The 15,608-nt window shown below is 38.4% G+C and overlaps 3 protein-coding genes across 4 annotated transcripts in view; all 3 read right to left on the reverse strand.

Moving 5' to 3' along the window:
* Positions 1–4,718, reverse strand: part of LOC101883236 (probable E3 ubiquitin-protein ligase HECTD4) — a 60,375-nt gene extending 55,657 nt beyond the window's left edge. Inside the window, exon 1 of the mRNA XM_073936029.1 lies at positions 4,601–4,718. The gene's annotated coding sequence lies outside the window, so the exon portion shown is untranslated. The remainder of the gene's footprint in view (positions 1–4,600) is intronic.
* Positions 4,719–8,106: 3,388 nt separating this feature from the next.
* The window catches only part of LOC101882892 (probable E3 ubiquitin-protein ligase HECTD4), a 63,855-nt gene continuing 56,353 nt past the window's right edge, over positions 8,107–15,608 (reverse strand). For both annotated transcript variants that reach the window (XR_012397233.1, XM_073936036.1), the window contains 2 exons: positions 9,374–9,520; positions 8,107–8,382 (listed from right to left, as the gene is read on the reverse strand). Coding sequence is in view for 1 of the 2 variants with exons in the window: in XM_073936036.1 (XP_073792137.1) it covers positions 8,291–8,382; positions 9,374–9,520 (239 nt within the window). In the remaining variant the exon portion in view is untranslated. The remainder of the gene's footprint in view (positions 8,383–9,373; positions 9,521–15,608) is intronic.
* On the reverse strand, positions 13,422–14,720 carry zgc:171310. Its single transcript, NM_001102646.2, is given in 2 exon segments — positions 13,422–13,540; positions 13,729–14,720. A coding segment is annotated over 1 exon segment (864 nt). The 5' UTR covers positions 14,612–14,720; the 3' UTR covers positions 13,422–13,540; positions 13,729–13,747.

A 15,608-nucleotide genomic window follows, 5' to 3' on the forward strand; every position in this document is an offset into this window, starting at 1 on the left:
CTGAGCTAAGGCAAATTTTAGGAATGATCAATTATTTAGGCAAATTTGTGCCAGGGCTTTCAACAGTGCTGCAACCAGTTACAGCTCTGCTGAAGAAAGATGCAGTCTGGATTTGGTCCGAGGTCCAGGAGCAGGCTCTGAGTAAGGTAAAATCCATTTTGGCCACAGCTCCTACTCTGGCATATTATGAACCTGAAAAACCCACAATGGTTAGTGCGGATGCGAGCAGTTTTGGGTTGGGAGCTGCTCTGCTTCAAGTTCATGGTAATGTGACGCGAACAGTCGCATTCTGCTCGAGATCTTTGACTGAAGCAGAGCGCAGGTACTCACAAATTGAAAAGGAGTGCTTGGCGGGAGTGTGGGCCTGCGAGCGTTTTGCTCGTTACCTTCAAGGATTGGAATAATTTTGCCCGCAGACAGATCATAAACCGCTAGTTCCACTAATAAATTCGTATGATATTGATCGTGCTCCGTTAATATGTCAGCGTTTGCTAATGCGATTAATGCGCTTCAATGCAAAGGCAGTCCATGTTCCAGGTAAATGTTTGGTGGTGGCGGACACGCTTTCTCAGAAACCTTTGAGTGGGCACTTCCACTCAGAGATGGAAGATGAGGTGAAGGCATATGTTGAAGCAGTTGTTGCATCTAAAGAGGTGTCACAATCCAAGCTCGATTCCATTAGGAAGGCTACAGAGTTAGATGCAGATCTCCAGGCAGTGATAGGTTTTCTCAGCATGGGTTGGCCAAAGCACATACCCTTCCCCTTGAGTCATTATCATACAGCCAGGGCTTCATTGTCTTTTGTCAATGGGTTAGTCTTGTATGAGGACAGAATTGTCGTTCCTGTGTTGATGAGGGAGGAAGTGTTAAGCCGAATTCATGAAGGACATCAGGGGCTCGCAAAGTGTCGCCAGAGGGCAAAGATGTCAGTTTGGTGGCCAGGACTTGGCAATGACATCAACAGGATTGTTTCAGGGTGCACATTTTGTAGGACTCATAAACCTACACAAAGAAAAGAACCCCTGATCACTACACCCCTGCCTACTGGTCCCTGGTGTAAGATTGCTGCAGATTTATGCGAGTTGAATGGGAAAACTTACTTAGTAGTTGTAGACTACCACTCACGTGACATTGAAATAGCTCACCTGCAAACACTATCCAGCTTTAATGTTATCAGCAGACTGAAGTGCATGTTTGTGAGATGGGGTATTCCCAGGGAGCTTGTATCTGACAATGGCCCACAGTTTGCCTCAGCTGAATTTAGACAGTTTTGTACAGACTATGATTTCCATCATACAACTTCAAGTCCTCATTTTCCCCAAGCCAACGGGGCTGCAGAGAGAGCAGTTCAAACTGCAAAACGGATTCTCTGCCAACCTGATCCTCACCTGGCATTGATGTGTTACCGTGCGACTCCGGTCGTTGCAACTGGACTTAGCCCTGCACAATTAATGACTGGACGGCAGATTAGAACCAAACTGCCAATGCTTGAGAAAAAATATCAACCTCAACCCAATGATCTTAAAGCAGTGGAGAAGAAAGATAAAGCTGCAAAGGAGTCTTACAAGTTCTATTATGACCGGAGACACTCTGCTCGCACACTGCCCGAGTTACATCCTGGAGAGAAGGTTCTTCTTAAGCTGGACAGCGAAAAGCACTGGAAAACACCAGCGATGGTGCTAAACAAAACATCAGAACCAAGATCGTACTTGGTGCAAACTCAAAAAGGAGCTGTCCTGCGTAGAAACAGGAAGCATTTGCAAGCAATGCCATCGCAACCAGATGCTACAATCCAAGCAGAATTGCAGGAAGAAAAAGAACCAGCTCTGTCTGGGACTGAACATTCAAATACTCACACAGTTGACCCAGCAACACCTTTACTGGACACTAAACCACCAGTTACGACTTCCAGTGGAAGGGTGGTGAAAACGCCCAAACGTTACTTAGACTACTTGGACTGTTTCAGGTTATAGAAAGGAATTAAGATTTGAGTTAATGAAAAAAAAAAAAAAAAAAAAAAACAATATCATTGCTTGATGTTGCACTTTAATTTGGGTATGCTGTTAAACATAAACCAATGTTTAGGGTTTGTGTTAAAAGTGGAAAACATGATCTTCTTTTCTAAAGAGGGAAGATGTGGGAAACCAGTTTATTATGTTAACCAATCATATTGTACCTGTTTGGTGTAACCCCACCCCGTGGGGGTCAAAGGGGTTAACCCGGAAAGTGAATGACAGAGTTTATAGGAAAAGCGTGGTACATGCGTGTCTGTTTAATAAAAAGTAATCTGTGAAACGAATGAAGAGATTACTCTCATGACACAATACAGTTTCAGTTAGTTCTCGTTTTTATTTTTATTTCAGTTAACGACAATTATTTAACATTTTAGTTTTCGTTTTTTCGTTAGTTTTCATTAACTATAATAACCTTGGTATGTGGTGTGGCTTTGCTTCACTTAATTTTTAAACGTGTCCATATGTCTGAAATATCCTGAAGCAGCAATACTGTTCTGTCTTTTCGCATGAGATTCTCGCTTTTTTAAAGAAAAATAAATATATATATATCATCGATGCACATCAGAAACTCGCCAGTAACTTTTTTAATGTATGTACCTGTAAGAAAAACATTGGAAATAATTGGAAATCTGGCGTAATAATCAAACCCTTGGGAACAAGTGTTGTCGGAACCAAAGTTCACAGATTGTTTTCTGGACTCTTCTCAATCGGTGAATTTCTACATTCTGATTGCTTGCTGCCGAACCGCGTCATTGCTCATTATCATAAAGTTGACTTGATTTCAACGCTCCAACCCTCACAGTAATGCAAAAACAGTAATTACACAGCGTATAATTCATATTATTTATCAAACTGCCCATTGATGGTATAATATTAATGTTGTAGCGAAATTAACTCAGTTTATGAATATTAATAATCAACAATAACGGGTTTTTATAAAATATTTATATTCCGCCTCACCCTTCTGTCAATTTGGTTATATATATATATATATTCATGATTCTGCCCCCTCGTCTAAGCGGACTCTCAGATTATGAATATTTAGTATCAATAATAGCAAATTATTATTGATCATTCATATTCTGAATTAACGTATTGTTAATATAACCAGACCTCGCCCGCTTGCTCAAGTGGACTCTGTAATGATCTATTTATTTAGAAAGGGAATTATTACTACTCCTTGTAGATCAATCATTTATAAGTTTTGATTAACTTAATACAGCTTGTAGCAAGGAATCAATCGTTTCAGTGACTTTTTCTGTGAGGCAAACAATACAATCCAACGTGATTATAAGAATATTTATTGACTAGTCTGACATATAACAAACAAACGCACAAACATAGAACAAACGTATACTGAAGATATATAGGCTATATATGGATCTATAGAACATATAAAAAACAAAAAGAAACAGAAAACCGAGGAATTAGAGAGTTTAGGTAAAAGAATGGCAAATCTACCTCAGTTCCACACAACTATTCAGGACCACCAAGATTACAAAAAACACATTTTTGATGAGGGGCACAGGCTTAACGCATGACCAAATACCTGGAGTTTTAGGATTTTTTGTGAGTTTCTTACGATGCACTCGGGTACGGAGTCCTTTGATGTCCTTTCTTGATGCGTGGAGTTTGCAATGCAGGTCGGAGGATACATGATCGCAACTTTAAACTGAGTTTTACTTTGCTGAAAAAATAAGAAAACGTGGGCTCGGACGAGCCATGCAGTTACAGAAATGCGGTTTGCCCCCTCAAATGGGGGGCGCACCTTTTGAAAAGCTTCTTTTGGATCTTCTGCGCAGAGTTGCGCGCGCAGCTGGGTTTTAAACTGTGGTGGCATGTCAACTACTGACTGACCAATGGTCTCCTGGCAAAGTTTGAGCGGGAGGTTTTCTTTGTCTCTGGACCGCTAATATGCAAAATAAGGATCCGCCCAAAAGCATGCGAAGAGACATTAACTCAGAGCATTAAATCATTTAAGCTGTATAGATTACGATCACGCGCTACGCATCATGTGTTGTAAAATGGCAGGAGAAACCTAACGGTATTAAACACGACAGTTTTAAGAAATACATCAACATGATTCACACATTCTTAGCTGGTATAGTGTCTTAAAAAGGGCACGAGAGAGAGATTCACATGATAGAAAAGTCCGAAATGAAATACAAAGTTTACAAACACATAACATTTACTTATGGGCTGATTCAGGATTTCTGAGTCCATTTCAGCGTCGGGAGCCTTGTGTGTGTGTGTCCTTGTGTGTCTGTGTGTCTCGGGAGGAAGGGGTGACAGGAATGTCTTTTGAAGTTTAGGCAACCATCTCTGGCTTACCTCTAGATAAGTGAGGTGTCACACAGGCACAGGCTTTGTGGCACCAAGAGTCATAAACCCACACAGAGAAGACTTAGACCCCTTTATAAAATCAATATGTCATTTTATCTACGGACTGTATGTTACATTGTCTACCCTTACCCCAACCTCCCAGTAATGCAAAAACTGTAATTATTGTTGTACAGTGTCATAAAAATGACGCTATATAAATGTGGGAATCCACAGCTGTATCCCTTACTGTGCTCTTAACTCACTCTTTGCGGCAGCTGAGTTGACTCTCTTTGCAGGAGACGAGCCGGAAAAGTTGACGTCCATGCTGACCTTTGACTCGGTGATGGGAATCTCCTCCAGCGTAAACTGCTCAGGCGCACTCTGGAGTACAGAGAAGATGTATTCAGCAAAAAAACATGTTAAGCATATTTTCACCAAATACACAAACATGTACATACTTTAGTATACAGGCTGTACTAATGAGCCCACAGTGTGCCAAGAAAATATCCCCCACACCATTTCACCAACACCAGCAGCCTCAACTGCTGATACAAAGCAGGATGGATCAATGTTTTATTGATGTTGATGCTAAATTCTGACCCGACCCATACCTGTCAACCCTCCCGTTCTTTCCAGGATTCTCCCGTATTTTACTGTTCTATCCTGCTATTTTCCCGTAAAGGTATTTCCCCGTATTTTTCCCGTGTTTTCAGTCTTTCTCTGAACAGCGAGCCTCCCTGTACGCAACCCATACAGCTGAACCACCAGGGGTCGCCCCTTGCTCTAAAACGTGTGTCTTCTGTGCTTTCGATAAATATTAAAAATGGCACGATTCCATTTCCTTTTGATTACAGGTGCCGTGATGTCAGCTCACGTGCTCCATAATGATAAACAGATGCTGTTTCCCAAACGGATTCTGTACACGCGATTTGAATCGGAGAGAAAGTTTTGCTTTTGGGTGCGTGTTTAAACAGACATACACACATAATTAATAATAATAACATATAAAGATGTCGATCTTGGTGTTTTTTTTCCCCCAAACACAACTAGTTTTGTCTTAAATGAGCATAAACAGTTAGGAAAGCAGTCAATGTTTTCATTATATTGTTAGATGTGTGCATTTTTGAAGTGACACCTCTTATTTAATGTAATGAAAAAATCTTAATAAGTGAGAGGTTCATTCGTTGCTCTTTAATCAGAATGTGTGTCATACAGTGGAGAAACGACTAATGAGATTGATTGATAGCTTGATTCTATTTCATTATAATAGCTATTCATTTTAATAAGCTGAACTGTTTGCTAATGTATTTGATGCTAATGTATATTTTTATTTTTATTTTGTTAAAAATAAATTTAAAACATATTACTGACCATTTAACTGTTTATTTACAATGAAACAGCTCCAAATGAACATATTTAGCAATTTGTGGATTTTTTAAGGGGGTGGGGGGGGGTGTCCCTTATTGTGGTGGGCATATCCCTTATTTTTAGAGCCCAATGTTGACAGGTATGACCCGACCATCCGAATGTGGCAGCAGAAATGGAGACTCATCAGACCAGGCAACGTTTCTCTAATCTTCTTATGTCCAGTTTTGGTGATCCTGTGTGAATTATAGCCTCAGTTTCCTGTTCTTAGCTGACAGGAGTGGCACCCGGTGTGGTCTTCTGCTGCTGTAGAACATCCGCCTCAAGGTTGGACGTGTTGTGCATTCAGAATTGCTCTTCTGCAGACCTCGGTTTAACAAGTGCTTATTTGAGTTACTGTTGCCTTTCTATCAGCTGGAACCAGTCTGGCCATTCTCCTCTGACCTCTGGCATCAACAAGGCATTTGCGCCCACAGAACTGCCGCTCGCTGGATATTTCCTCTTGTTCGGACCATTCTCTGTAAACCCCAGAGATGTTTGTGCGTGAAAATCCCAGTAGATCAGCAGTTTCTGAAATACTCAGAGCAGCCCGTCTGGCACCACCAACCATGCCACGTTCAAAGCCATTTAAATCCCCTTTCTTCTCCACTCTGATGCTCGCTTTGAACTGCAGCAGATCGTCTTGACCATGTCTACATGCCTAAATGCATTGAGTTGCTGCCATGTGATTATAAATTTACCCTAACAAGCAGCTGGACAGGTGTACCTAATAAAGTGGCCGGTGAGTGTATATTGAAAAAACATGTTTGATGTTTATGGAGTGTTATAAACTTCAAATGTGAAGGTCATGTGACGTGTTTTGTTTTTGTTGTCTTCCGAATTCCCGAAAATCTGTTTTAAGATGATGATGATGTGTATATGTGTGTGTGTGTGTGTGTGTGTGTGTGTGTGTGGTACCTGCAGGAAGCAGCAGATCTGTTTGGTGAGCTCCAGCTGACTGTCCTCTCCCTGGTGCAGAGCTCTCCTGATGGCCACGCTCAGCCACTCGCGGACACTCTGAGCGTTTCCCTGATTTCCAACCGCACAGAGTTACAGCTGATCCGGCCATCTATACACACACACAGGAGAGTCAGCAGACAGATTATGAGAAATGACTTCATCTTTCATTCATTCATTCATTTTTCATTCGGCTTAGGCCCCATTTACACTAATGCGTTTAGTTTAAAAACGGTGTTTTAGATCAAATACAATGTGTCCACACTAGCGTTTCACCTAGCATTTCTAGGAAAACCGGAAACCGGAGCACCTGGAGGAAACCCATGCGAACGCAGGGAGAACAAGCAAACTCCACACAGACACGCCAACTGAATATATAAATACAGTACAAAAAGTCCTTACTGTTAATGCTGCATACAGTTGAAGTCAGAATTATTACCCCCCTGAATTATTAGCCCCCCTGAATTATTAGCCCCCTGTTTATTTTTCCCCTAATTTCTGTTTAACGGAGAAAAATATCTCAACACATTTATGAACATACTAGTTTCAATAAATAATTTCGAATAACTGATTTATTTTATCTTTGCTGTGATGACAGTAAATAATACTTGAATAGCTATTTATCAAGACACTAGTATTCAGCTTAAAGTGACATAGTTAAAGGCTTAACTAGGTTAACTAGGTTAACTAGGCAGCTTAGGGTAAATAGTCAAGTTATTGTATAACAATGATTTGTTCTGTAGACTATCAAAAAATAGCTTAAAGGGGATAATAATATTGACCTTAAAATGGGTTTAAGAAAATTAAAAACTGCTTTTATTCTAGCCTAAATAAAACAAATAAGACTTTCTCCAGAATAAAATATATTATCAGACATACTTTGAAAATTTCCTTGCTCTGTTCAACATCATTTGTGAAATATTTAAAAAATATTTTCTGACTTTAACTGTGAGTAATGTTAAGAAATAGGATTTAACAAATTAGAATTATGCATTAGAATTATACATTGTACATTAAAAGTAACCTCAAAAACATTCTAATCCGTCAAGTGAACAAACTAATGTGAACTAATGGGAGCTTATTGTAGAGTGCTTAAAAACACAAATGCTTCAACAACTTGTTGTATTCAAGGAAACTTACGACAAATATTTAAATAATGCTTCAATTTCAAATAAAAGAAAACTTTTTCCCTCAAACATGACATTTAGCATCTTAATAAACACTAATATATAGTGTAAAACAAAAGAATTGTTCTTTGCTATTTAATGATAGTTAATGCATTAACTAATGGGACCTTATAGTGAAGAGCTAAAATATGCTTAAACACTTTTAAAAAAGCTTAATTTCCAAATATGTGTATTTACATCATTTTTGCTCATTAGTAAATATTAATAAATTCTCAAAAAATATTTTAAAATCTTGTCACTTTATTCTTATAAATCTTCTAACATTGCTGTTATGCATGTAAAATAGTGCTCTTCAACATATTGGTATGACATCACCTGGCAGAGGCGGAGTCAGCAGCTGATTGGACAGGAGCTGCAGATATTCAAGTGTGATGTCACGCACTGCAGGGATGTGGAAGAGGTGTGTCAATGTGTGAGGACTCTTGGGGGCAAAGATGTTGAGGAGGGCCATGCGGCAGTACAGACGCGCCAGAGCACTTTCACAGCGCAGCAGCTCCCTGAAACACACACACACACACACACACACACTAAGTGAAGTTGCATAAACTAATTTCGAGAGGAGCATGTGATATGATTGATCGCGGCTGGTCTCTCTGTAATCATTGGTAAGCCAATCAGATTATTCCGAACTCACTTTAAATACTAAATACACTTGTCCTATTATGCAGTTTCCACAATTTTCATTGCACACTCATTGATTTTCCAGACTGTTCTGCTGTCATTTATTGCACATATAGAATCTTTGCTTGCGGGTTGAAATGTTTTGCTTGTGAGTTTGAAAGTTTTGAACCCATGTACACTGAGGTAAATTTTGTGTCTTTATTATTCAAACAAACATGAAGTTTTTGACCATAATTAGGTACAATGCAATTAAAAAATAAAAGATTTCAAATAATAAAAAAATATTAAAATAAAAAATTCACACTGCAAAAAATTAACTATTGCCATTTTATGCAGTTACCACCAGATTAATTCATTGTGTGCTCATTAGTTCTGCTTTTGCTAAAATCTTTGCTTGCGAGTTGAAAAGTTTTACGAGTTGAAAACTGCAGCTCAGTGGGCGGGATGCACAGGTTGGCCATTACGTTTTCTCGCGATTTGACCGGAGTCACCAGCAGTGTTGCCAACTTAGCGACTTTGTCACCAAAATATTTTATTATCATTGACATAAGTTTTTTAATTAAAGGTGTTTTTTACTGGAAATCTTTTATTTTTTAATTACTACGTAAGAAATTTTTCTTTAAAACTAAATATTTTTGATTGAACTAAAAAAAGAAACAAATCTAACTCCATAACTAAGCCGAAGGAAAATGAATAAATAAATAATGCAATAGTAAATGATGAACAATGATTAATAAATACTTTACAAGACTATTCATCCTTGGTCGACATTACTAAATACATTAAAAAGTGGACCATTATTCTAAAGTGTTACCGGATTAACAATAATTAAGATTATATTATAACGCCTGTTATTTGAATACTGACCTTTGGCCTTGCACAGATGCGTGGCGATGCTGTTCTGGTAGGTCTGTGTGAGTCTCAGCTCCACTAAAGGCAGAAAGAAGTTCTCAAGTTTGCTGTTTAGAGACTGTAGAAGAGCAAAGCGCAGACGCAAACTCTCCACTGGGACACCTGTGGGGACACGATCACATTCACTGCACATCCATCTTTTTTTTCTTTTTTAAATGTTTCCCTAATGATGTTTAACAGATTCAGGAATTTTAAATTTTTTAATATATTTTTTTCAATAATATTTTTTCTTCTGGAGAAAGTCTGATTTGTTTTGTTTTGGCTAGAATAAAAGCATTTTAAGGGCAATATTATTAGCCCCTTAAGCTATATTTGGCTTGGATTGTGAACAGACCACTGTTATACAATGAGTTACAAAATTATAACTTAAACCTAATTACCCTAGTTAAGCCTTTGAACGTCACTTTAAGCTGATTACTAGAGTCTTGAATATCTAGTCTAATCTTATGTGCAGTCATCATGGCAAAGATAAAAGAAATATGTTATTAGAAATGAGTTATTAAAACTATTATGATTAGAAATGTGTTGGAATAATCTTCTCTCTGTTAAACAGAAATTGCAGGAAAAATATACAGGGGGGTTAATAACTCTGACTTCAGCTGTATAAAATAATAATAATAATAATAATAATAATAGACAGCCCATGAGAGGCTTTTGCATCTGAACTCTTCATCTGTGAACAAGATAACACAGAGATGGACTTGCTTAACCGACACGCAACCTCAGGATCGGCGCCATTTTTGCTGGCGACCAGGTAAACCTCATGTGGATGCAGACGGGCAGGAGTGATGGCCAGGTGACGGCTGAGATGGTTCACAAACTGCACCAATGCAAAGTCCATCTCAAAGCTCCATTTTCTGCTGGCTTTTTGGGCATGCAGACGCGCTGCAGATGCTCTGTTTAACTGTTTTTACTAGTGAAGCGTTCAGTTTTTACACTAACAAAGTCCGGCATGTAAATAGAAAATGCACCATATCCATATATATTAAAAAAAAAGAAAAAAAAAAGAAGCTGATTATGGCATAATTGGTATCAACATTCTCAGGACCAGGAAATACATTAAGACCTGATGATACTTTTTTTAGTTATTTAAGTTATATAATTAGTTATTTTTATTCATTATTAGAATTAAATTAAATTGAATTTGATTTTATTTGACAGATTTTAGACAAGCTGTACAAAAGTACAAGAATCCCATATATTTTGAAATAAAAACTGTCGAGGATAAAAACCCAATAAAGCCCTGGACTTGTTTCCATTGCATTCCTCACAGTTAAATAAAACAAAGTATGGCTTCAAAATAAAGATGATGAATAAAACAAACAGGACCTCCACCTTTTTTAACAGGAACAAAATAATTCACAAATACAATTATTCCTTCATTCATTCATTATTCTTTTCGGGTTAGTCCCTCTATTAATCAGAGGTCACCACAGTGGAATGAACCGTCAACTAATCCAGCATGTTTTATGCCGTGGATGGCCTTCCAGCTGCAACCCTATTCACAATCAAGTAACATATCAAATAAAACATCCTCGTCCACTATGCAAACTAATTATTCTCATCAAACAATCATCTTTTCATAGCTTTTCTGAACCTCCTTAAGTCTTTTATTTCCTTGACCGATTTTGGTAATCCACATGTTTGCACTTGTATATAAAAACGTATTTTTTCCCACTACACTTCTTAATTTAAATAAACAAATATTAAAATCTAAACCCCTAGTACTGTATGAATGCTGTTGCCTCACCATTTGAAAACAGTTTACCAAATAACTAGGAACCACATTATTAAACATTGTACGTACCATTCTCAGTTTTAAAAAACATTAGTGCTGTCAATCGATAAAAAAAAAAAACTAATTAATCACACTTTTTGTTTTGCAATTAATCACACAAACATATTGTCTTCTGTAGCGTACAGTCCACAGATAAACTACTTATTGATTTTTATCACGGTCTGGCTTTAGTCGACAGGAGGGTTTTACGACTCCTGGCTCCAAGAAGTCTGGATTTTCGCGACAGCTTAAGTAATCTAGGGAGACTGGAGAGATAGGTCTGTCACATCAAAGACATTCCTGCCCAAATACACACACACACACACACACACACATCCACGAGGCTGTTCCGACAGAAAGAAAATGAACTCATCAAATCCTGAACCAGCACAAAACTAAGGTGTTATGTTTTGTAAACTTTGTATCTCATTTCTGACTTTTCTTACCTGTGTAACCTCTCTTATAACCTGTATGCCTGTTCCTTTTAGGCCTTTTTAAAGCATAAATAATATGAGGATGTGAAAAATCATGTTGATGTACTTTTAAACCCCCCATGTTTGGTACCGATGGGTTTCTGCTGACATTTTACAACACATGATGCATAGAGCAAGACCATAACTCGCATTGCTTTATGCTTTAATCCCCTGTATTAAATGCCTGTCCGCATGCTTTGGGCGGACACTCAAATTTGCATACGAGCAGCCTCGAGACAAAGGAAGGTTCGCACGCAAACTTTTGTCCTGAAATCATTGGTCAGAATGCTGAACGGGTTGTCACGTGACCCGCAGGTATAACCAGACTTCTCCCCAAACATCCCGGAGAGAAAGCCCCGAACAAAGATCTTACAAAAAGGTTCTAAGCCGCATGGACTTTTTCCTGCCACGCTTTTCTTTATTTTCCGGCAAAGTAAACTCAGTTTAAAGTTTGCGATCGCGTTCCTCCGAACTGTATTACAAACTCAACGCATCAAGAAGGACATCAAAGGAGTTTCATCAGGACGGAAGCATAAAGAGAGAGACCCAGACATTAAGTCCAGGTCATTTTAGTTATGCGATTAAGCTGTGCCCCTTTTATCAAAAACGTGTTTGTTATAATCTTGGTGGTCCTTAATGGTGCGTGTGGAACTGAAAGTTTTGTCACTCTTTTACCTGAAATCTCTATTTCCTCGCTTTACTATTTCTCTTTGTTGTTACACGTTTTATAGACTCGATACTATTAACGTGCTGACCCACCTCTCATACATCTTGTTTTAAAGTCCTTCAGAGGGGATCAAGCAATATTGGAGGAGGTCAAACCCTCCCCAAACCCCCTGTAATTTGCACATTGGTTATTCACACACTGCTGTCACACAACTGTTTAAACCACTTATAAAAGTGATTTTGCATAATCGGTCCCCTTTAAGACTGCATCACTTAAGGCCAATAGGTGGCAACAAGTCAATATCTACATCATACAATATACTTCAAATCATTTTCACTGAAACATGCATGTTTAACCACATTTCTTAAACAAATCACATATTTTAAGCCAGCGTTTAAGGGACAGTTCACACAGAAATGAACATTTACTCATCATTCACTCACACACAAGTGGTCTCAAACCTTGAATTTCTTTCTTCTGTTGAACACAAAAGAAGATATTTTGAAAAATGTTGTAAAAGAAAAACAGCCAAACTTTATTTTGATGGTCAGTTTGTCGAATTTAAGTTACATTGTATCTACAGTACATGCCAACTAATTTTCATTAGACTGTTGGGTTGGGGTTAGGGTAAGTTGACATGCACTTGCAAAGTTTCTTACAGTCAGTTAAATGTCTGTTGAAGGAGCAGAATCAGCAGATATTAAGCAGACAGTCTACTAATACTCAAATGGACCATCAAAATAAAGTGGAACCGAAAAAAACCCACAATAGTAGGAACCAAAAATACTATGGAAGTCAACAGCTGCTTTTTTCCGACGTTCTTTAGAATATCTTCCTGTACAGACATTATTAGAACCCACTGTACATTATAATTGAAATCCTGATTTGCAATTCTACATTTGATTGTTCTTTGATGCAGTCCTTCTTCTCAAACGTTCTATAAGTTATTGTCTAACACATCAATAGATGTGAAGAAAATCCTATCGTTTACTTCTGTGTCTGGAACAAAGTGCTATTATGCTTCTCTTGGATGAATATAAATTACAAGGCTGAGCTTTACTGCTGAATGAGACACACACAAGACAGTTTATTCAATTCACATTTATTGCAAGTGTTTGGCCTGCTGGGGAAATCAAGTTCTTTCTGGAGCAGTGATTGGTCACTCTGGGGATGATGAGTGGAGATCGTGAGGCAGGCCTTCTCGTCTGGAAGAGAACAGAGTCAAGAAAATCAGTGTCGATGTCTAAATGAAGCTGAATTTGAGTATGAATTAACATGACCTCTGACCCACAGAGAATTCTATATATACATATGTGTGTGTGACATACAGCATGTTCCAGAAGTGTTACTAAGCTCAGTCAGATGTCATGTCACTTAAATGAGATGAAATTACCTTTTAGAATGTGTCCACACTAGCTCCTGCTCCTGAAGTAGGCATAAGCAGCACAGACACCTATGCCGACTCCGACCCAGGCTGCTGGACTGCTCACCGCAGCTTTCACAGCACTTTTCACATTGTTGGAGATCCTTCTTCCCCATGAAGACTCGCTGTTCGCTCTCTCCTCTGTGTCTCCAGCGGCCTCTCTCTCTGTTTCTTTACTGGTCTTTCTCTCCTCTGTATCTCCAGCGGCCTCTCTCTCTGTTTCTCCACTGGTCTTTCTCTCCTCTGTATCTCCAGCAGCCTTTCTCTCTGTTTCTTCACTGGTCTTTCTCTCCTCTGTTTCTCCAGCTGTCTCTCTCTCCTCTGTTTGTCTTGGAGAGCTGCTGTCATTATCTGAGAGGACCTCAATTGTCTTGTCTGGGCCCCACATGATGATCAGAGGTTTATTCAGTAAATCAGTGAAGTTCAGAGCTTTTTGTGCTCGCACTGCATCACGTCGATGATGGAAAGTCACAAAGGCATAAGCAGGAGAGATGATGTTGTTTCTGCACACTTGCACAGTCGAGATGGACCCCAATGCACCAAACTTTTCAATAAGCTGTTGTTCGGTGACCATTGGGTGCAGATTGCTCACGAGCAGTGTCTTCAGCTCAATAAAGCGGCTCGTGGGGACCACAGGATCTGGTTGCTGGTCCCGTCCTGAATGCTCAAAAGTCACATAAATGTGTCTGCAATTAGTGTCTTCATCAAAAGAAAAATCCAAAGAGTGGATTTGGCTGAACTGTTTCATTGACTCAATCAGTTCTTGTTCGTCCACATCTGGGTCCAAAGTCAGAACAACCGATGACCACTCGTGATGAGGGTTGTCTGAAGACTGATTATAGTAAGAATCCATAGCGAACGAGTCCTTCACAATCACAGATTTGTCTATTCGTACAGTAACTGTGTGATTTACCAAGTCACCGTCCTGAATGCTGGCAAACTGAGATGAGCTGTTTTAACATAGAACTACTTTAGAACACATTCTATGACTGTCGTTGCTAAGCAACCATCAGCTGGGAGCGCGTGTGTGCGCACACAAACAGGATTCTAAATTGTTTATAAATGAATCTTAATCTGTTGACTATTAGATAAACTATTTATTACTATTGTTTTATCCTACAGATGATTGTTAATGTGCTGTTAATTATTATTTATTAGAAAAACCACCACTACTATGTCAATTGTTTTTATATGTCCTATTTAATGTAAGCATCACAAATGCTTTGGAGATACATATGGAACATTTGTCAAGCCAATAAAATAATCTGAAAACATTGACTTTCTCTGTGTGTGTGTTGGTATTTTTAAAGTTTTAACATATACATCTATTGAAAAATAACCAGTTTCTGTTGGTTTACAGAAGCTTTTAACAGAAACCTTTGTCTCCTCAGCTGCTTCAGTTTATTTAATGAAGGATTGAGTGCGGAACAGTTTCTTATCTGAAGATATTCAGTCACAGAACTAAACCTACCTGCAAGAGTGATTTATAATTGACTGAATAGAGTTGATAAAATAATAATATTCACGGGTGTAAAATTCACCTCTCACACCATATCCCTTATTAATCTTCTGTATATACTTAGAAATAAAGTATGTATGTATGTATGTATGTATGTATGTATGTATGTATGTATGTATGTATGTATGTGTATACAGTTGATGTCAGAATTATTAATCCCCCTGTTTATTTTTTTCCCCAATTTCTGTTTAACGGAGAGAAAATTATTTCAACACATTTCTAATCATAGCAGATTTAATAACTCATTTCTAATAACTGATTTATTTTTTCTTTGCCATGATGACAGTAAATAATATTTGACTAGATATTCATCAAGACACTTCTATACAGC

The sequence above is a fragment of the Danio rerio genome, chromosome 21 (assembly GCF_049306965.1).
Source record: "Danio rerio strain Tuebingen ecotype United States chromosome 21, GRCz12tu, whole genome shotgun sequence".
NCBI lineage: Eukaryota > Metazoa > Chordata > Actinopteri > Cypriniformes > Danionidae > Danio > Danio rerio.